Source organism: Plectropomus leopardus, chromosome 6, assembly GCF_026936395.1.
Source record: "Plectropomus leopardus strain MGB_pleo_1.0 chromosome 6, ASM2693639v1, whole genome shotgun sequence".
In the NCBI taxonomy this organism is placed as follows: Eukaryota; Metazoa; Chordata; class Actinopteri; order Perciformes; family Serranidae; genus Plectropomus; species Plectropomus leopardus.
In genome coordinates, this window is record NC_142181.1 from 30,174,029 (window position 1) to 30,197,940 (window position 23,912).

Sequence of the window (23,912 nt, forward strand, 5' to 3'; positions counted from 1 at the left end):
CCTTGTTTGAAGGGGGTGTCTAACAGCGAGGTGTTGCAATGAAAATATTTATTTTACACTTGATATATCACTGATATTGATTTTTGCAGTGGCCCTTTTTTTAGGTGGCTAAAAACTAACTAACTGAAGTAACATTTGATCAGCAAATATTCAATATTTATTTTAGATATGTGACTGGAGATTTTCTTTATGATTTGGTCTATAGACAAAATTCTGACCCAGTTTACTATAAAATAACCAACAGACTGATCAGTAATGAAAATAATTGTTAGTTGTTTTGCTAACGCATTGTCAAAAACACATATTCTTATCAGTTAGAAAATACAACAACCATGTAAAAAATATACATCACATTTATTTGTACTGACACCAAGAGTCCGTACAGAGTCGTCTTTGCCTATTGATGTGTTCGGGCACTACAGGTAACAACCTGTTTCCTATCTCCATACATCCAACAGTCAACAAACTGTATCACCAAGCATTGCTTAATCACTACCAAAACAGAGAGTTTGACATAGCTGACACACACCACGGTGTTTTTCTCTAAAGGTAACACAATGTACAAAAAGCAAGTCTGGAAATAGTAAGATTCTTGGTTCCATAAAAAACTTTTTTTCTCCTCAATGTGTGAATAAGAAAACAATGCACTTATCTCTACTGAGCTTCTGCTGCATTGCTTGTTAGGCAGCCAAGGGGTAAATTGATGCAGATAAGTAATGAAAAGAAACAGGCCGGCTGATCCCTGTATTACTACCGCAGCAGCTTTCGAGGAATTGTTCATGCTCTGTAGAACCCCAGAGCTGTAAGAGCCGTCTGGAAGTGGTTAGATTCCAGTCAATGAGGGGAACACAGGATGTTAGAGGAAATGATTAAACAAATCTTTCCACACAATGTACACTACAGTACAACACTATCGTCATGTCGGAAAGAGCTGTGCAAATCAAATGTCCGGAGCCTCAAAGGAAACAGGGAACTTAAAAGGATGAACTCTGAAGAGCCGCGTGGTAACTGGCAGACCCAACCCCCTCTGGCAGGCCTCGGGCCCTTTGGGATGGTTAAGGCCGAAGCAAGCAGGCAGTCAGAGGGAATAAGGGAGCAGAAGAGTGGTGGCTCCCTCCATGAAAAATGAGGATGGCACAGTGGCCTCACCAGGAAGCTGAAGGCACCAGAAGGACCAGGAGCAGTGCAGTCCATGTTAGGCTCTGTGGCAGGCTGTGCACCGAGCACTGGTTGCTTTTTGCCCGAACACCTACGGAGGAGGGAGGAGGAAGAGTCGATTCTGATGAAAACGAAGATGCAAAACAGAATTATTTAATTCATCTTATGCTAAATACAGGGTTCCCACCATCATGGAAAACCTGGAAAAGTCATTGACTTTTACAATCATATTTTCCAGGCCTAAAAAAAGTCATGAAACTAGTAAAAATCATTGAAAGTTTTGGAGAATCCATGGGTATGTGTTGTGTGTAAAAAATTAAATTATATTCATTTAACATAATGGTGAATTTATTTTCTGTAGTTGATGATGTAACGTAGCTTTAATAAACAATAGTGTGTGACAAAGTTTTGGTTTTATCTCTTCGTTGTTAATGTTTGTTGTTTGTTCATTGTGTACATTTCTTCATTTTCTCCCGCCTTCCATCTCTCTTCATACAGGCACAGCAGGCATGTCAAAAAAATGCAAACAGTGTCAGGAAATCAGAATTCTACCATGAAACCGCTGTATTCAGTCTTTTTACCGGTTTAAATCACTGGGTTGGTTGGTTTTGGAGAGGAAGAGACTTCTTTGGATAATTTTACTCCCAGTTAAATCCTCCTCAACCATGAACACTGAAGGAATCCTAATCCGAAGTGGTCAGCTGGTTGCAAACGGCAATCCTCAACACAGGGCACTAAATCTCCCAATCTCCTTACACACTGTTCATTTAAGAGTGTGCTATTTTTGAAATTATTTCACCGCTTTACTTTAGTGTTACACACTAACTGATCGAGGCAGCAGTAGTCCAGTAACTTCCTTGTTCTGCCAGATAAAATGACTGTTTCAGTTGGAGTCTGGTGGCTTTGGGAAAATAGTTTCAGTTCCTTGTTAGAAGGGGGTGTCTAACAGCGAGGTGTTGCAATGAAAATATTTATTTTACACTTAAATTTATATTGATTTTTGCAGTGGCCCTTTTTTTAGGTGGCTAAAAACTAACCAACTGAAGTAACATTCGCTCAAGAAATATTAAATATTCATTTTATATATGTGACGGGGGATTTTCTTTATGATTTGGTCTATAGACTTCCTTTTCTCTTTTGTCAGAAATTGCCAAAATGACACCAGTTGTCAAAAACTTTTTTTTTCAAATTTCCAATGGTCCTTGTACACATCATGTGGGATGCTGAAATTCTGTGTGGATAGGGTTTGAATCTTTAATGTTTGAAAAATGCCAGGCAAGTGGCCAAGAAAATAACACATATTTTGAGTCCTTGAAATGTCATGGAAAAGTTGTTTGGGAACACTGTAAAGAAAACAGCAAGCTATTGCCCTGAAAAGCTGGCTGCTAATGTCACACACAGGACTGCAAACTTTCAGTTTGTCCTGTTGCTTAGAAGTTAATTGGCTGTGCAGGAGTAGGAAGGTTTGTGTGGGCGAGGTAATTAAAACAGTATTAGCCAAAGAAAACTTGGCTCGCACAGCAGCTGCAGTGACTCAATTAAGGGCAGAGCATAAGATCGCTACAAAGAGAAAACAGCCTGTGCATAGCGATTGAATTCCAGAGGTTAGTGTATGGCCACTAACTAGCATCAAGCTTACCAGAGGAAGTGACCACTCGGACTTGGGAGCTGACCGCTCCCTCTCCCCCTTCACTGAGGGCGCGCACCTCAATGATATAGGTGCCTCCCTCTGGCAGTGACAGCATGGTGGAAGGGTTAATGGTTCTTGTCACCTGGTTGTGGCTCCTGCCCTCCTGTTTGAGTAACACCTGCAGGACATGTCAACACAGCCACTTTAGGTTTACCTGGTTGAAATAGTTCATATTAAATAGAGATGTAAAAAATCACAGGACAACATTAGGTGTTTTTAGTTTTCAGGAATCCAAAAGTGAAATTCCTGTTTATTTTTTGTTAAATGAGATGAGCAGCTAAATTTTTTTGTACTGTAAAGGGACAGTTCAAATTCAAAAAATACATATTTTAACTCTTATCTGTAGTGCTGTTTGTCCATCTACATTGTTTTGGTGAGAGCTGACGACTGTTGAATATAACGGCAGTAGAGACGTCTGCCTTTCCTCCAGTATAATGGAACCAGATGGCACTTGGCTTGTCATGCTCAAAATGCACAAAAATTAGATTTCAACACATACTCAACATCAGTCTCTTTCCAGAAATCATGACCTGGTTACTCAAGATAATCCACAGACCTTGTTGTGAGCAGTTTCATATAGGAATTATTTTCTTTCCACCGAGCTACAACCACCAACTGTATCAATGAGCAGAAGGAAGTGTGCATCTGCTCATGGACTAGAGCCCCATGAGCCCCATCCTTGATTTTGGGGTGAACTGTCCCTTTAAACACAAAGTCAAAGTAACGAGACTGCGAGCATGCAAATGTCAGGAAAGAATAGTCATCTTTCTTTACCAAGGGGGCATTTCACCTGACAATTATTCCTTTTGTTGTTGTGTATGCCGATAATAGTCAGCATTTAAAATTGATAATTTTTTTGGATTCTGTGTCAGTTCATCAACATTTGTGTGGTATTTTGTTTCCAACTGTGATGATGAAAGTTTCTGAATTTGCTACCATTTTTGTTTGCCGCTCTCACCCGCTGAAAACCATGGGGGTTGCAGAGCTTGTTGTTACACCTAATTGACAGTAAAGGCATGATTTCTCAGACACTGAGTTGAAATAATCAAAAACAAATACACCTTAGCAAATCTACAGTCTTTGCACAAACGTTGTTATGTGTCTTAATGACATGAAATTCATTATGAATTAAGAGACTGATCATTACCATGTACCCAATGACATCAGACTCATTGTCTTTTGCCTTCACTGGGTCCCAGCTTAAAGACACGTTGTTCCCCTCTTGAATCCACATGAGATTGGTTGGAGTCTGAGCAGGAGCTAAGAAGAGAACGCAACACTGAGTGCAAATTAACACAGACATTTAAACAGAGATTCAACCAACTAGGTCAATTACTCCCCTTTTTTTACAGGGAGATTTGGAGCAAACTTAACAGGTAGCCTCTATTCCATATATAGTATGATGTGATTAGTGTCAGCGCTGTACTCACGGGCTTTCCTAGTCTTGGCTGTGACAGCAGTGGTGGCAGGACCCTGGCCGATGCTGTTGAAGCCTTTTACAGTGATGAGATACACACTGTTGCCATCTAGACCTGTCAAGACCATGGATGTTTCGTTTTTTACAGTTCTTTGTTTTATCCCTGACTCTTCCTGCTCCATGTCTTTCCAGTAGCTGACCTGTGAACAAAAAATGAATGACTGAAAAAAATACTGCTCCCAAACCTTACAAAAAACAAACAAAAACAAGGCCTCAATACACAAAGGTCAGATATTGTATGCAAATGTGAAAGTGTGTACCTAAACATAAACAATTTACATGTACATTGTAACAAATTTTCCTATAAAATTACGGTGAACTACTGCAGCTGTAGTTGCCAGTCGTTTAGTGTAATTTTACAGTGTCACTACCAGGGCCGGCTCTACCCAATTTGGTGCCCTAGGCGCCCTAACCCTAACCCGCACCTACGCACCCAATAACGACACATCACGTGCTCACACATAATTTAGGAACATGTCACTGTTTATTTATTTGTAATGTTACTATATATATTTTTTTCTAGACAGAAAACACTAAGTGAGGGCGCCAGTGGGCATAGAAAATTATTATTTTATTATTATTTTCCCTCGAGGCCAAGGGGGACTGGCGGCGTGGCGGCGCCCCTCCAGCAGATGGCGCCCTAGGCGACCGCCTATATCGCCTATGCCATATAGAGCCGGCCCTGGTCACTACTGTATATTACTTCAAAAGTATATTAGCATTTCATTTATTACAGCATTCTGAAGTTGAATGTGAGGTTTACATTGTAATATTGGTTTCAAAAAGCATCAAGATTTACAATGATTTACTGTAATTAAAAAAAAAAAAACAACAAAGAAGTTGCTGTGAAAATACAGCATTTTGTAACAGTGTACCTCATATCCTCTTGGTTTTCCTGGTCCAGGACTGGGCGGTTTCCAAGTGACCCTAATTTCCGATGAAGAAATGCTATAAGCTTTCACATCAGATGGTGCCTCCCTCGGCTCTGTGAAACAAGTTAAAATTGTGACAATCATAAAATGCCAAAAACTATTTCCTCTGCACTTTAAAAATCAATGCAACCACAAATACCAACTCACCCCCCTCCGCAGAGTGGATGATCACAACTTTGCTGAACGGCCCGTCTCCCTTGTTGTTGTACACTCCAACCTTCACTTCAAATGGCGTAAGGGGAGGGAAGGTCTCGTCTCTGTATTTGTATGTCGTAGAGTCCGCTGAAGTAACCATCTTCTCCTTCCAGCCTCTGGTTCCGTTGGCACGAAATGCAACGATATACCCAAAGCCCTCACCATTTTGGAATTCCTCAGACACAGGCTGGAAATATCAGAAAACTAGAATTACCACAACTCTTTTGTATGCCTCGGCACACCAGCCAAGTTACACCACGTGTGTGAAAACATGGATGCGTTACACCCCCCCCCCCCGGCAGCACAGAAGATCTATACAGTCAGCACAGTTTCAAGATTAGTGTCACTAATTCAGTATCTAACGAAATGTCCCCCCCGGGCGGTGTTCTTCAGATATTGCATTTACAAGATTGAGACAGATGAGGTCAAAGTGACCTCAATTTTTGAATCATGATAACCAAAATCTAATTAAATGATCTTCGAGTCCAAGTGCACATTTGTGCCAAATTGTAAAAATATTTTTTCAACCCCCTTTTTTTTAGATATCAGACATCAACAATGACCTTGACCTTTGACCACCAACATATAATCAGTTCATCACTGAGTTTAAGTGAACAATTGTGCCAAATTTGAACTAAAAATTCCTTCAACCCTTTCTTCAGATGTTGTGTTCACAAGAATGAGACATACAAGGTCACAGTGACCTTTGTCTTTGACCTATGACCACAAATATCTGATTAGTTCATCCTTAAGTTAAGGTTTATGTTTATGCTAAATTTGGAAAAAATGCTCAAGGCATTCTTTAGATATTGAGTTTACAAGAATGGAACAGACAAATGTATGTATGGATTGACAGACAACCTGAAAAAAAAAATGCTTGCAGCCACTGCTGTCGCTGGCACAGAAGCATAAAAAAAGAAGGTATCATCCAAGAGTGTCTTTTTGTGAGATTTGGTGCAAACTAGTTTGCTGTACCAGCAGCAGTACTGTACAGCTCTGTGACTGAACGTGCATAATTTGCACATTTTCAAATTTGAATTGCTTCTGTGCGAGCAAGGCTCTCATTCCTTCCCGTATAACCAGCTTTCAATTTCCTACCCATTTACTGTTACTGTCTGCCAGTGTTAATAAAGATGCAGTCAGTCTTGAGAAATGGAAACGAATCATATCTGGCTCACTTACGCCCATTATGTAGCTATTTATCTTTCCATGTCTGACAGGAGGATTTTTTGGGACATAGGGTTTGTGTGCTGGCTTCAATGCTTATCTGTGGTTTTCCTGAAGTGGTTAAACTGGGAGCTGTCTTCCACAGCTGCTCAACGCTTAATCAAGTCAAATGCCAATTCATTAAGTGAGCTAGAATTTAATTAAAATGCGAGCTGCAGGGATTAAATCTTTGGCTAAATTTAATAAATGACAAACACCTGTACACCTGTTTTTGGCAACAAAAACTCAGCATGCTTTAATGTGTTGATTTGCATCAGCTTCAAAGTAATATTGTCCCCTGAAGGCATCACCCAAATTAGCCATGTAGTCTGCAAAGGGATTTGCGGTGGATGGAGATGTAGTTCACATTTCCTTCAACAACGACCAATCACTATGACTGCCTAATTACAGGGAAGATCAGTGAAAATGAATTAGCTTCCATCGAAGTTATTATCAGAGCTGGCAATGCTTTTAAAGACATGCCAAGGAATATGGGTCTTTAAAAAACAGCATGAACAAATTAGCTAGTTAAGTCTAGAAACACTTGTGGGTATGGGAATTGAAACAGTCGCTGATAAGTGCGGACACGGTGTGAGGGGGCTGATAGAAAGGAGGTAAGTCTTGTGGATGAATTGGTGGGGGCCTGCTGGGCTCAGTGACGTTGACTGTGGGGGCATCACTAATGGTCCTCCCAATGGCTCCCCGCGAAACAGCAGTCTCTCACCGTCGACTCTAATGAGACGGCTGAATGAAGCTGCAGAGACTGTTTAGTCATTCATCCTGCTTAATAACCCTGCCCACCATGGCCGTCCAGGCTCTGACAACTCTCCACAGATGATTGGAGAGGCAGAACTGCCATGCGCTCACATGCCTCGACTGCCAAAAAGGGCTAACATTCCTGCTCCGTCTCCTTTAATATCCATCTCCATTGATCACTGACGAAGTCCTGATTTATTTCCAAGAGCATTTAGCAGAAACGGGAGGAAATAGGGCAGAGCTAAAACGACTTAAAATGGCAAGTAAAAAAAGGAAGACATTGCATCTGAGCGACATTGTCCTGTGATCCTCTGACAGACTTATCGATGGGTGACCAAATTATTCTAACCCTGAATGGGCAAAGGAAACACCATTTTTCAACTGTCGTACACTCTGTTTTTGAGAAGTGATTTGATCTTATCTGCAAAATTGTCAAATTAAAAAATGCTCACACTCAGTTTTATGAGGAGGCACTTGTTGAGGAAACAAATTGCTCCAATCATGGAAATCTGTAACTCAAAAGCAGCAAATATACAATTTCTAGAGAATCAAGAGAATCATTAAAGGGATACTTTGACAATTTTCAGCCAGCTTTGTATCGCAACAATGTGGGTAGGGTGTGTTAATTAACTATGGTAATCCAGCAGATTTCTTCTGGCTCTGGGGCTATTGCCAGGCCCTTAGGAAGTGCCCAGGGCTTGAAAGCCAATTTTTTGTGTAGTGGCCGTGACAGTGTAATTAAACCATCACGTCATGTCCTTAGGGCCAAAAAGACTTTCTCCCTTTGACTTACATGGTGAGCAGTACATTATTATTTTATATTTTATTATTTATTATTTTAGATTTATTTTATTTATTTGAGCATCACAACCCCTCTAAAATGACTTGAGATTTGATCCATTTGGTCCGATATTATTTAGAAGAGCCCCGGGATGAAATAATTTGATCCTCATTTAAGTTAAGTAAATAGGAAGTGGCTGACTCAGCTGGCAAAAGTCTCTGATGCGCTTTCTCTATGGGCCGCATAATGCAGAAGAGTGCCAGTCATCTGGGTGAATTTATGCATGACAGTTGACTTTTTTGGCTTTATGCATCACTTTACACATTTCATACGAATAAACAGAGCCCTGCCTCTAATGCTTTATCATTTTATTACAGCCATGGCTGTTGCTTAAACCACAAATTTATCTCCCAAATCTTCATAGGTCTGTCACTATGGACACAAAGTGTAAAGAAGTGGACAGAGAGAGAGTTACCCCTCTTTCTCTCTCTCTCAAACACATACAAAGCCCAGATCAAACTGTAAAACTAGGCAGTGCTGATCAATTAAAAACCAACATTACGTTAGGGTATTGCTTATTTCTCACCTAAAATGTCCTAAGAAACATATATAAGTGCACTGTTTGGCTGTAATATGAGGATTTTGAGCTGGAAATGGGTGCCATACTGTTTCCTGTATTGTAAAAATGGAGGCTGAAAAAACTGAAATCAAACTGTAAAACTAAGCAGTGCTAAAAAACTAATATTACAGATTCTGTAACTGCATCGCCTATTTCTCACATAAAATGTTTTCAGGAACATTACATCTTTAACTGTAATTCTAGATTGTTTGTTACCAGCTGTTAAAGTTAAAATTCCCAACTTTGCAGCAGAAATAAACATGTTAATAGCCTGGCAGAAAAAAATGGTTTTGGTCTTCATAGGCAATTTTGCACCTCATGACAGCTGTATGCAGGGTACATTATTACGTAACTCAACAGTTTACTTTTTATTGAGGTTTAAAGTTATGCATATTTAAGGGCAATGGGAGCGTTTATTAGTCTGTTGAGGCATAGTGCATTCTGGTACGTTTTCTACCTCCTGAGCAAATCCAATATTAATTCTTTTTCCTCTAAATTCTCTGGTCATGTAGCACCAATATTAAAAGTATTTACGTCTCTATACAACATAGACAGCCCAGTTCCATGAACAGATCATCTTTCCAGCAGTGAAATACTTCTTTAAGAGAGAAATTGCTTTACTAAGAATTACTTTTTGCAATTAATTAAATTTATGCATGGCCTGAAAGGAGCCTTTATTCAGATTTTATGTCCAAGAAAACTCCAGTCAGGGTCTTGTGTCACTTTAAGTATCACTTGATTGTTCTTCCAACATGGAGTCCTGCATTTATTTATAAGGAGGTCGTCATTGTGTTATACTAGCTACTCTAATGACACTCTTTACATAGTATAACTCTAATTTATAAACAGGAAATGGTCTCCCACCAAACACCATCCCATCTGGAATGGACATTATCCCCCATAATGTGCCACTAAGGGGCACTTCTCCTCATGTGAAGGTTATCCTCCCAGTGGCAGTTGGGCTCCCATACTTAATAACTACAAGAATAACTGTCAGTTGCTTCCACATCTGTTCACTGTTCCCCTGTTAATATATCCTTCAACTGATCTCAATTGCAAATTCTCAGCGTTGCTCATAGTAATTCTGTACATGCTGTGCCCTGAACCTGGCAGAGAGCCAAGCTGTCCACTTGGAAACGGTTCACACTAATATCCTCTTTACTTGGTGTGAGAGTTATTGCGTTTTGTACAACCATTGTCAAGATTGAGGTTACAAACAGATATTCATAAACATCCCTGGATATATTGGGAACGACTGCGAGATTCAAGGTTAATCATCATTGTGCCTCTCTGGCGGGACCAAATTTTAAATTCACAACATCTTAATCACTGGCCTGGCTGATGCAGCTCTGTGTAATACATGGCCCAGCTGGCCTTCTTCAAGCTTTGTCAGCAAATTCTGCAATCGTGTCCAAGTTGTGCCCTCAAACTCTGAGACCCTGGATGGTTAAACAAATTTCCAACCAAATAAAGTGGTTCCCTGTTTAAAATGCAATGAGCTGTGATCCTGAGGTTGTGCTCTTGTTAATGATAAAGCAGGAGTTTTTGGCCTGCTTGTAAGGACAATCTGTAAAACTAACACCACTTTGACAAAAGCAGAAAAATGTTGTACATTTCTGCAATCCAGTAAATATGTTACAAACATATCAAATTCACATGTCTAAAGGGACGTAGTATTTAAATTGACTTTATCATCAGGAGTTGGAGGGGATAGTGTATGGTTAAGTAGGTAAAGCTGCAGATCACTGTCAAGCCCAACAAACAACAGAATTCGTTGTTTTTCCAGCAGATTTTTAGCCACCAAAAGCGGTTGTTTTTTTTTTAGTGACATATCTGTTTCCCACCAGGGATAGTGCCACTGAAAGAGGTTTTTACTTAGACATTGCTGCATTTCCTGTTGGCATAGTAGAATGAAAAGTTTTGTTTTTTTTCCCGAAATGCTTAGCATTTTCTGTTGGGATAGTGCCACAAAAAGCTGTTGTTTTTTTTTTTTACCGAGACATCACTGCATTTCCTGCTAAGATTGTGCCACCAAAAGCGGGTATTTTAAACCAAAACATGATCTTGACCTCACCATAACCAAATAATTTTGTGCATGAACCAATCCACATGTTAATCACAGCATGACTGAAATGTAAAGTATCATCTACATGACAACATACAAATGTAATTAATCTGTGGTGTGCGGAAAGGTACACAATCAACTTTTTTTGTTTTCCTTCTGCAATTGGGTTGTTAAACCTCACAATCAGGAGAGCCAAAGACAGACAATGAAAACAGCATGCACATGTGCTGGAAATATGTCTGTAAATGGCATCCACAAATAATTATTGTTGCTGTCTTTGCTGTATTCACTTGAGTGGGCTCTATTTGTTATACTAATGCTTGCACTGTATTCTTTGCTGCTGCCACGCTTTTATTTCCCTTGAGACCAACATAGTTCAATCTTTATCTCACACAGGTGCTTCATCTTTGCAGTAATGACTTCAACCTTTGATCTTGTGGAAAAACATTCTGCCTGAGTGGACTGAAGCAGTCTCCCGTCTGGTTTGCACCCTCATCGGAACAGTCAAAATCTTTCCTCCAGGCTCAACCTGCTCATAGCATCCGATGTGGAATTAAAATTCAGTTATAGAAAAGCATGCAGAACACTGCTGCAGACAAGTTTACTATGTTTCCCCTCTTAAATGGTCAATACGATCACTTTGCTGCTAACCTAAGCCCCTTCACAAGACCCTCTCTTCTGGTATCAGATGTCTATAAGGCAGAAAGTCTCCACTTTTGTTTTATCTCACTGGACATAATGTACATCTCTCTCACTCTTTAGTATCAAAGCAGTCACGGCTCCCTGTGAGTTCAATGAATCCACACCTGGGCTATTTACCTTTGTCTGTACAGCTGTAGTGCTCAACTGTTTGCCTGCTAAAAGGATTGCTACAATAGTGACCACATGGTAGTGACATTATAACGTCAAACAACTGAATGTGTGCTCCCTTTTTTAGCCGAATCTTGGCTTCTCCAGCTGTGGAATGATCTCTCAGCAACACATTAAGACATCGAGACAAGTGAATGCTGGGGCACCCGGTGGCTCAGTGGCTAGAGCAGGCATTGGCTAGAGCATTTATGCACTCTTTGTCCCAGCAGATATTTTTGTTTATTGTTGGGGAAGAATTTCCATGAACCATTGCAGTTTTAAATCCAAACTGAAAACCCAAAAGCTTATTATCATTAAATCATTATAACCATTTTAAATCATCTAAATGATTTTCTCATTCTTGTGGTCTTTTGTCTCCCTTTTCCTTCTTCATTAAAATTGTACTGTTTTAAAATTGAATTATACTTTTTTTTTTATCTCTGATTTGTACTATTTTACCTTTGTATTTTACTATTTTATCTTTGTATTGAACTGCTTTAACTCTGAATTGTGCTGTTTTTACTTTTAATTATGCTGTTTTAACTCTGAATTGTGTTGGTTTTACTTTTAATGGTGCTGTTTTAATCCTGAATTGTGTTGGTTTTACTTTTAATTGTGCTTTTTTACCTCTGAATTGTACTGTTTTAACTTTGAATTCTGATATTTTAACTGGCTAGTTTTACTTTGAATGGTTAATTTGGTTAATGGTTAATTAAATTGCATTGTGTTGTTTTAACTTATCTGTGCAGCACCTTGAACTTGCATGTGTCTATGAAATGTGCTTAATGACATTTTTTATGCTGGTGAGTAGAAACCCAATTTTAGAGCTGAGATAATTAGATAAACCCACAAAATATCAATTAAAAACTCTGTCAAGAACATTGATCAATGTGCATTTGCAAATTTTATGTAAATTGTCAGCCAAAAACTATTCATTTATTAATCTATTTTCATTCAAATCTTAAACAAGAAGCCAAGATCAATACAGTTTCTTATTAATTTTTAATTAATAAGAAACTATGCTGCACTGAGTCTTGAGAAAAGTGAATGGGAAATATTTTCGTGGTTCAGGGTAGAAGATCAGCTGATGCCAACCCTCTTTGCCGAACTCTGCTCTTTAAACACTCCAGCAAATCCCTCAATACATCTGTCTTCCTACCGTTTAAGAACATCTCCAGACTCTTCACTCTTGTCAGAAACTTTCCTCTATGTTTTAATTAGATCCCTCTTTGATGGTTCTGGGAATAGGACGGCGAGCAGACGCAGGTCCCCAGCACACACAGAGCGAAACCGCAGCAGCTACTCATCATATCTCACCTCAAGTGAATACAACTGACTTTAAACTAATGCAATCATCTGTATATCTTAAAATCATTAAACCGTTTCCTTCAAGCTCAGGAACCACAAGGACTTGCATCGTCCATCAAGCGTGCTTTATCCCCCTTAATAACGTGTGACAAGTATTCCCAGGCAACAAAAAGTGAAGGTTTTTAATGAATTGCACATGCAGTAGCAACCTCTACATGATTATTGAGTCACATTCACATGCAGGATTTATTACTTAGTGACAGTTAAATTCCTGAGGGAACAATGGCAAAGCTGTTTCAGCAGGGATGTTTAAAGGGAACCTTGTTTCAGCGGGCTTGTTTCACTCGTGGATTATAACAGAGGTTCCTCAACCCTCGGGATCGAGAATGTTCTCAGCAGCGGGTGGATAATTTTCCTTGACATACACATTAATAATCATATTTTTATTCTGAGTGAGTCATATTTTCACAAGTTAGAGGATGAATATTTACACCCTATAGGTTTCTTTCCATATTTAATCAAGTAAAAATTCTAAAAATAATCATCATTTGGTGATTTTGTGCATTTGCTTTAATAGGTCTTCAATACTGCAGGCACTTCTGTGGTTCAGAAGTTTACAGGCAGCAAAGGTTGAGAAATATTGGTTTACAGGTTCAATATGGTAATTTCATAAAAATAAGCTCAGAAATCACATAATGAAAAATCTGCATTTATGTATATTATGTTCTGTTCCTTGTCCCTTCTTCAATCTGCTCTGTATAACTTCAGCATGGCCATTAATATCATATTGTGATACTTCATATTACTGTAAACTAAGTTTTGTTTCACGCACAGATAATGGATGTAGCCACCATGATGTCACACGGTGGTTGTTTGACTCTGTTTTGAAGCCTCAAATTTTGCATTTGGCTGTCACCATCTGTCACCATCATCCCATTTTGGAGCCAGAAGTGAGCATGTTTGGACCAAGGGGTGGAGATAACCTAAATTCTTGCTGCTAGATTGGTTAGCATTGTGCATTTACAGCTATGGTTAACAGTGCTAATACTATGCATTTTTTTCCCTAAGGAACAGGCTTAAAACACTTTTTAAAAAATGTACTAACTGGAAAAATTGAATATCTGACTCCTTATAGGGTCATTTAATGCAACCAAACACTGAACAAGTTTTTCTGAGGTGACCAAAACATTACTATTAACTTTCATGAATTCAAAACACACTGAAATAGTGACAGCTAACTAAGCTGTATAACAATACCTGGATACTGGATGCTAAGATGGATCCTATTAAGTCCTATCGAATTGCTTGCCAAAAAAAGTTTCTGGCTTGTAAGTTAACACAATGGTGTTTCTTCTGCTCGCCGCCCACAAGTTCTCTCAATTGGCTCATAGACTTCACATTGTGATGACATGGCATCACAGATTTTTAAGTCATTTTTCTTGGCTCATGGACAGTTTCAGAAATATAAAACCTCCATGGCTCAAAAATGCATAAGTGACCTTGATTGTAGTTTGAGGTGGTTTACAGGGAAAATGCATTTTTGGCGCACAGGGGATTTTTTTTTGCTGCAATACTGCAAGTGACCACTGGGAAAAAGTTGGAAGTAAGGCTGAACAACATTCTTGGGGTTACGGAGTGGTTACACTACCTAACCAACATTGTTGCTGTGGTAGCGACTTGTCAACGGACAGCACCCACCTGTTACTCATAGCGGCTACGCCCTTAATCAAGCTTAACTTTAATAACATATGAAAGTTTGAATTACTTAAAAATTAAACCCTGTACAGTTTTTCACTGATGTTGAAATTAGCTTCAGAGACCAAAATCGTTTTTTGTACCAGGCTGTATATAGTGTATGTTTATTTCTGCTGTAAAGGTGGGCATTTTAACATGAGGGTTTGTAAAGACTTGTTTTTGGAGCCAGCTTCAAGTGACAGTTAGTGGTTCTGCTATGTTTGCACTTCTGTGTTGGCTTCACTTTCCAGCCTCTGAGGCTGCCACTTTGTTTCAGGTTATAGAGATTGGGAACTACCCTGTACATGATGATTTATTGAGCCCAGGGTTTTTAAGACTGAGAGGACTCACACTCTTTCAATAAAATATCACTTGCAAAAATGCATTTGAAACTTGTCTAATACCTACAAACCAATTGGAAAAAGAAAAAAAGAGTTGAAAGCAACAGATCCCTGGGCATCTCCTCTTCCTGAGAACTAGTAGCATCTTTATTTGGGGTTATGGTTCTCTTTACATAATGCAAAACATTGACATTCAAGAAGTGTTTTCATTAGGAGAGAGCATCTTCAGCATTTGATATGTTGATTTAATCTATTGACTGCAATGACATTTATTTTTGCATTTTAATTAGAGCGCAGATGGTAAAGTTTCACACTGAAAGTCTTCAAATTATACTGGAAACTTTGGTGAACTCTTGCTAATAATTCTAATTAGAATTTGAATTCCAGTATAATTAATGCATGACCTGTGGCAGTTACTGCTTCAGTTTCTTCAGCAAGTGAGAGAAACTTCTGTAAAGGAGGCATCTTGAATTTCAAGGACCTCGAAGCCCGCTCTCACACAGCATGTAGATAAGATCAGTTCTTAAAGCATTCCACAGTACAGATGTCATGATGTTGACATCCCTACACACAACCGGGCATGGCAAAGATTATTTTTAAGGGAGAGTAGACTAAATAAAATCTTCCTTAACTCCCGTTTATTCAACAAAAGTCTGAGCTTGCTCAAGTGAAGCACTACTCTGACATTTGTGTTGTTGCAAATGTGTTGTCACGCCTGTGAGTTTGGCAGAGGACCCTACCTCCCACGAGATGACCAGTTCATGCCTGCGGCCGTTCCCTCCGCTTACATTCGCTGGTGCCACTGATGGGACTGTGTGAAACAGAAAGGTTAACAATGCATCACTGACCCAACACTGCAAACACACATCAATGTGTTTTTGAAAGAAAGAAAAGATGAAAATGCAGATTTTACAACAAGTAGTTCCGACCAAGCAACCTGATTGTTCAACAAGGCGTTTAAAATGTGCTCAAATCAACATGACAGCACACCTTCCTCATCACTAAAAATATCACTGTGCCATTTCTTAACCACTGCACTTGCAGAAATTATACGACGGTAACATTTCTAAGGCGGGGGACAAGAAGCTTTTCTGAGCAGCATCAATGGATATAAGTTACACACACTGATATTTTGAAAAGTAACAGCCAAGCACTATAGTGTAAACTATAAAGTCACACAAAGATGACAATAACCACCATAAACCACCATGTATTGAACAGACACATTATAAACACTGACAAAAAGTGTAATTTGCATTTGGGGAACACAAAACAGCAAACTTAGGCATGATGGGAAAATGCGCATAACTCTAATATTAAGGATTAGTGATTGTGACCGCAGTGAAAACATTGTTTTTGAATGGCCAGACGCCATCAAATATGTTGTTGACAACATGTTGTGAATTTTAGAAATTATTTTTTCTGTTATTAATTTTGACTTTTAGACTTAACCATACTTAGTTAAATGTTTGGCATCTTTCATTAGCTGTGCTGGTGACACAGAGCTACTAGAGGCAGAATCAACAGGGACTAGAAAACATGTCTGCAGGTTGTTACCAAGGTTCGACCTTCTTGCTGGAGTAGTAAACTCGGTTTCATTAGGATTCTGCTGACGTGACTGATTGTTTCCAGTATTCCATGTAAACGGGAGACTTCAGCCACAAAAAGATTTTTATTTTGAGAGCTAATTGCCCCTCAACATGAATACAAATTGATAACTTATTTGTTTTGTTGGGAAAAATTGTCAAATTGCAATATAACAATATTTTAATATCAATATTATACAAGTGCCTCGGTCCTGAAAGCATCACTGTTGTGCCACAAAAAGCACACCCTATTGTATAATATTTTCAGATAGCAGTGCATGTACTATGAGCACATAGATTTGAGCTAAAGTTGGATTTGATTAATCAAATTTGTCTTAATTATTTAAAAATGCATTCAGTGAGTCAACAGATCATAACTAAAAATAAAACAGTTTTAATAATGTGTTTTGAAGGAGTAAACAAACCTTTCACAGCATCAGAAAAATATTAGAAACTCTGTTATTGTTTGGTGTTTGTGCCTGCATTAAACTACCTGTCAATCAAACTCAGAGTGATAATGATAGCTTTCAGTGCTGTGTTTTGAATTTTGCACTCTTTTGTTGACATTTTGGATCCCAGATTATATCTCTAAGGATGACTTAGCACAACTGTGTGCAGCTACAGTAATTAGTCGGTTAATCATGCTGAAGAGATAGGACAGATTAAATAAGCCTCTTCCAAATGACCACTGACCTTTGTAATTATTACATTTTATAGACGAGAAATGAGCAGTTAGTGAAGCGGCACGCTTGATCCAGACTGTCTCAGTCAATTTGTGCTTGCCATAAATAGTGGATTCTGCTGTGTCTTTGCCTCAGGATACTAAAGGACAGTCTGCTTTAGCAGAAACACTAAACTTGTTGAAATTCATTTAAGCAGCTTATTTTCAGCCCTTTTGCTAAATTAAAACTGAGATTTTTAACAACTGGAATATAACATGGTCATGAAGTGGCATGTTGGAAGCACCAGCTTTTGTAAGCTCTCGAGCTACATAAATCACCAGCACTCAGTATATCATATCAAATATTTCTGGACTCTGGGTGATTGCTTATGTCGGTCAAAATGTGAGTAGACTGGCGTCGCCAAAAGTCAGATTGCCTGTTGGACTGTGGCTCTTATTTTTCTATAAAATATGGCAACCTACTGTCAACTACATGGAGAATTTCCCATCCCATATGACTGAATAGTGGCCTGCACCATGTTATTCTGCTTAATGCTATCCTGTTTTTCATCCTATTTTCCCTTTTATTGTAGTGTTATACTTAACTTTATTAGATATGTTTTTATGTGAATGGTTACATGCAAATTTATTTAATTGTCTTTTAATTTATACTTGAGTTGAGTGAGTTAAGTTATTCATGGATTAAATTAGTGTTTTTGTACTGTCAATTTGTGACTCTGTTGTTTTGTTCATTTTGAAAACTCCTAATAAAATGTTCAAAACAGTGTGTGTGTGTTCAGTACTGATGGGGGATTGACCTGCTTCTTTGGTCCGAACTCCTCTGGAAGGTGCACTGGGATCTCCAGTCCCGATCGCATTGCTGGCCACCACCCTGAACTCATATTCCACCCAGGGGTTGAGCTCCACAGCCATGGCCGACTCCATGTCCCCAGTCACTGGGTCTGGGTCTGCAGACAAAAGTGGAGCATTTAATCAGGATAAACACCACAAAACAGCTCCTGTTCTTTTGACGTACACTGCTGAAAATGTCAACTTACAGCTGTGATGGAGTTTGGGAGCATAAGTGTTAGCTTCACTAATTCACTTGAAATGGGCCCCATCCTGTCAGTCTGGCATGCATATACAGTATATATATGAAAATCTTCAAAAACTGTCTGAGTGCAAGTGAATGCAGCAAGAGAGTGAATGCAACTAAACTGCTGCTGAAGCTAAGCAGCAGCTTTGTTCTCTGTCGGCTGACAGTTTTCTGAGCAGCCCTCCTGGTCACACACTAATAGTGATGGCTTTTTTCCTGCAAAATGTTTGTGTAGGATTGCCAACTTCCACTATTAGAAATATAGAATACACACAGTTGGATATAGTGGCAGGTTGTTTTGTTGTAGCATGTTTTGTTAATAGCAGCTTTTGTATGATTATGTGAGAGGTGGACTAAAACTGAAACCCAAATATGTCTCTACGCACCATCATTACTCATTACATTAATTTTAGTAAAGAATGTAAAGAATGAAAGTAAAGAATAGATTTTGATTTCTAATGCCACTTCTTCATTATTTCTACATAATGCTTTACTCATGTGCAACAATAATATCATGCTTTTGAATGAAAATATCTTAATTTGGGGGCTTTCCAAGTAAATATGGATATTTGTGATTGCTTGCAACTGCATCAGCTTAAAAAATGAATATTTCCAACCCTTTATGTCTCCAGGACAGTTCCACCCTCTTAATGAACAAGCACCACATATTGACATTATGAGGGCCCCACATTAGCTCTTGGGCCCAAAAATGCATAAAGCCACTCCTATTTGAGAGTGTTCAGATCTGTATTGAGAGCGTAGGAATCATAGAAGCTTAAATATGAAACTTCCTAAAAGAACAATGCAGCAGGACAATGACGCTTAACATTCAGACCAAGCAATCAAGGAGTTTTTTTAAGGCTGAACATTTGACGGTTCTGTCACCTGACCTCAATCAAACAACTGAGCAGGTGTTTCACTGCTTAAGGCGAGACTGAAACAAGCAATAAGTGAAGACGGCTGTCAGAGCATCACCAGGGAAGATACCGGGTATCTGCTGCTGTCTGCGGGCTGCAGGCAGTCATTAACTGCAAAGGATTATATACGATTAAATATGATGACTTCATATAAAGACTTCAAGACTATGTCAACTTGTCCAATTACTTTCTGTTCCCTAAAACTGGGGGATAATTCCTACAGTGTTTGAGCAAAAGCTGTGCGTTGACACTTTAACCTCGTCGCCATTGTTTTGTATCAAATCCTGCATGCTTGAGTACGGAGCCAGAAAACAAATAAATGTACAATTGTCTTAAGAACTGCACAGTTCTACGCCATCCCTCTAGATTCACTTGGCATACTGTGGCACCAGGTGGTGACGATACACAATTTACTTGAAATCTGGTATATGATGTTGTTTTGATGCCTGAACAACAGCTTACTTGCAGTTTTAGAGCACATTAGAAAATACAAGTCATTACATAGAGGGAAGCTGATTTCAATCAATTTCCACAGTGTCTACAGAGGACTTAGAGAGCGATGTAATTACACATCAAACCCCAAGACTGAAAAAAGCCAAGATTTATGAATGCATTTTGAACAGAATTACAAGCAGGTAACACTACTAATCTGGTTTCTTCAGGGCCGCCATAATCAAGCTTCGTCAATATTGATCTTGCAACAACAAACAAACATTGACTGAAAGCATATCCGTGTCACAAATGAACCGGAGGTCTCTCTGAGCTAACTAAAGCGACGTTGAGTGGAGGCAAGGAGCTTACACTCTTATCATCCAAAGCAGCTCACAATGAGACCACTCTGTCAGGCGAGCTGCTCTTCAAACATGAGCCGATAACTCTGTTTGCAAGGAGTGGGAGCTAAAAGCCCCATCCCCTTTATGCTAATCTTAACAAGTTCAACACTGACAATACATCACACAGTCCTAATTGTGCTTTATCAAATTAAATGTGGTTGAACAGACATGATGTGAGGGGAGTGTATACAAAGTATGATTTATATATCTGTGGGGATGAATCATTATCACACCTTAAACTCGGCTATTATTATCACACGGGATATTAAGATGGATTACACACAATGCTTAGCAGGCCTTCATCCTTTAACGCTAAGTGATGGTAATTGATGGTTTTTCTGTCAAGGTACAGAAAAAGAGAAGCTGAATCATTTTTAAGCAGTGAAAGCACATCTACACCAAATGAAAATGGATAAGTCTTATAATTCGAGCCCAAAAGGTTAATTTCCCAGTAACCGCAGATATGACACAGAATAAAATTCAAAGCAATGGCATTTGATATCGGCTCAAATTACTTTTTTGCTAAGCTCTTCTGAACAACAGCCAAGTTCAAGCAGCTCAAGAGAGAGCTGCATTTCAACTTCTTAAACAGGAATCTAAGAAGAACGTATTGGTCAAAGTTTGTCATAGTGACAGTGTGAGACGCTTGCTCCATTACTTTCTGTCTGATTGTGTTAGAGTTTTTTTCTGAATGCTCACACACTAACAATTACTCTTTAAGCACGATCTCTGAGACCATTAATACTTAGCCAATGCATTTACCAGGTGTGCCACACTGAATGCACGCTCTCTGCTTTTAAACCCTGCCTCCTTGAAATCAGGTTTTTATTTTACAAAACTGCTTTCTTAATCCTTTAAAACCTGAGCAAATTGGTTTGATTTCTTGGGAAACTTCGGAAGAAGGCACTGGGAAACTTAACAAGAAATATCCCAAAAATGAGCAAGAAATCAGTAAACACTAACAAGAAAATAACCTGAAAGTAAGAAAAGAAAAAAAAGTAAAAACAAAAGGAGACAGGAAAGTGTTATATATATATATATATATATATATATATATATATATATATATATATATATATATATATATATATATGAAGCAACATTTCTTTACTATGTTAATAGAAAATGCAATTTGCTGAGCATTATGTTTCCCTCAAAATATATTTTCTGTTTTAAATTGTCTAAACTTAATTTCTAGAAGACAGGGCTAATGCTTTACACTCAGTTTAATAACTTACTTCTAGCAATACAGTGATCATCCTACACTGTTTCGCCAATTGCCTTTCCACACAATGACTCGTGTGAAAATACTTTCAGATAATGACTTCACTTTCAGATCAGAGCTTGAGTACGATAAATAGGCCACAGGTAAACATTTGGACAACAGAGGAGGCCAATATTGAACAGAGAGGTGTGGATGAAGTGTGGATGATTTTATTGATCGTGTGTTGTGTCCTGAATGTACTATGTGTACTTTAGTTAAAGAGCCTGAAGAGTTTTGCAAGAACTCTTTTGCTTTTGCAAGAGATGTATAAAGTTTTGCTGGTTTGGTGAATGTTTTGCAGTTAGTGTGTCGAGTTTTGCAGAAATAGCTGATAGTTTCAAAGACAATGCCTAAATAACTGGCTAAATAAGACTGACTTGACATGCACATATATTTATATACTTACCTGCTTTAGCCATCATAGCCTCCTGTGCTTGCATATTTTGGGTTTTTACTGTGTTTTAATCTACCACAGTTATTTTTATTTTTGTCATATGTTGCTGCTATGACAATGCAATATCCCGTTTTTTTCTATGTAATCAGAAAAAAACATTGAACATTGGAAAAAAAAAATTAAACACACCTTTTAAGTAATTTGTGACCAGAATTTAAGAGAAATAAATCTATTGAGTACATAAAAATGTCTTGGATCTTTTACTTAAACTTGTGAACAATGAGAGCAAAAACAGAAGAGTTGCATTTTCATTTTAGTTCAGTTTAAATGAACCTTGCCACAAGAATTTTTAATTATGTCTTGAAACCTGCAACCTTGCAGTTGTTGGGCTGATTCACCAACTCCGTACATGACTTTGGGCAGGATTAAGGCCTTTGTATACAGCCCCACATTAACCTCACAGATCTACAGGCTGCAATTTGCTCCTTATTGATTACCTGTTTTGACAGTTTGCCAGCCTAATGAAAATGGGCTGCGGGCCTGTAAATTATAGGTGCTGATGGGGCTGTGGTTGTCCAGGCCACGAGACCAGGACAGGGTGGCTGTGGTATCAGTGATCTCCTCCACTATCACCACTCCGGGGGGTCCAGGAGGACCTGGTGAAAGAGGGTTAGGAGACACAGATTAGATTACAGTTTGAACCACTAATGCTTCAGGAATGTCATGACACAAGAGCAAAGACAATCACCGCTGCTGTTTGAATCAATTCCCAGCTCGTCCATTTTTGATGTCTTCATCATGCATTGCTGCTATTAGATAGACTAATGGATGCAACCATGCAAGCATTAAGAAGAATGTGCAGCTGTGCGCATATGGTGACATCAATCCTCTGTTGTAATCTTTGCACAGACAAACAAAAGGCAAGAACACAACACACTGAACTGAACCAGGATTTGGGCTGACACAGATCTGCTGCCAAGCATTTCATGCCGATTCAGGGATACTGAAGCTTTCTTTTTTGGGGGGTTTCTGAGGCAGTTTGCCAGTTCTACTGAGCATGACTGTGTTGTGGACCCTCCTGTGTTTTAATACAGCTGAACATATGTTTACCTCAGTCTTCAGAAGTAAATGTAATCTGCAAGTGCAGCAAACGTCTAAGGACTCTAGGGGGAACAGCTGTAAATGAAAAGCTGGCAGCTGGTGCGCTCAATGAAAACCAATGTACTGTGTCCCCAAAAAGTGCCCATTAGAAGGTTGCACTGAAAGGTGCATTTGCATTTCAGGACATTAAGATGCATTTTGTGTCACTACAGGAACAGCACCATCTTTTTAGAGTGCCCAACGCCGTGGCATAAATCCTCCCCTGTATTAGTGTTAATGTTAAATGACAATCATTAAATACATCAGACACTATACCAGAGATTGGTTATACTGAAGAATGTCACAATATGTTTATCAGGCGCAAGAAACATCATGATGGCTGGTATTGCTTTCACCTCTTTAGTCTGTTTGTGTGTCATCATGGTAAAATGTGGTATAGGTCACACTGACTGTAGCAGAAACTACCAGAAAAATCGTTTTGAGTATTTTGCCTGGTGTTTACATCTGTTTGTGGATATATTGTGTGAATGCCATAACATCGCAACCGTGCAAGTTGCAGATATGAAACAGTTCGGATCAAAATGAAGGTCACATTTAAAGATGGGTGTGGCCAACATTCCTGTTAAGTCGCAGAATACTGTACTGCGGCTGGAGCGTTCCCACTGCATATATTTCTGTGATATATTTATATGTAAGAAATATGTAAAAGCTGAAAAGATGGTCTTTTCATAAAACAAGGCTCTTTATGCATTAGAAAGAAGCAAATACTTCTGAAACTGGTGCTACATCAACAGAAAAAAATGAGAAAAAGGGCTGTGGCATTTGCTTTTGCTCAAGAGGTAGAAAACCAATAACAATATAGGGAACTACTGTGGTGTCTACCTCCTGTTCACAAATTCTCTTATTACAGCTAAACAGTGCATTAAAATATGCTTTTAAAGACATTTTC

General features: G+C 38.8%; 1 protein-coding gene across 2 annotated transcripts in view; it reads right to left on the bottom strand.

The window, feature by feature from the left end:
• Window positions 1–335: 335 nt before the first annotated feature.
• The window catches only part of cntn5 (contactin 5), a 151,772-nt gene continuing 128,195 nt past the window's right edge, over window positions 336–23,912 (bottom strand). For both annotated transcript variants that reach the window (XM_088079196.1, XM_042486509.2), the window contains exons 16-24: window positions 22,360–22,518; window positions 18,177–18,326; window positions 15,852–15,922; window positions 5,405–5,639; window positions 5,201–5,310; window positions 4,279–4,465; window positions 3,996–4,108; window positions 2,798–2,966; window positions 336–1,249 (exon numbers count right to left, since the gene is read on the bottom strand). In XM_088079196.1, coding sequence (XP_087935322.1) covers window positions 1,146–1,249; window positions 2,798–2,966; window positions 3,996–4,108; window positions 4,279–4,465; window positions 5,201–5,310; window positions 5,405–5,639; window positions 15,852–15,922; window positions 18,177–18,326; window positions 22,360–22,518 — 1,298 coding nt within the window. In that variant the 3' untranslated portion in view covers window positions 336–1,145. The remainder of the gene's footprint in view (window positions 1,250–2,797; window positions 2,967–3,995; window positions 4,109–4,278; window positions 4,466–5,200; window positions 5,311–5,404; window positions 5,640–15,851; window positions 15,923–18,176; window positions 18,327–22,359; window positions 22,519–23,912) is intronic.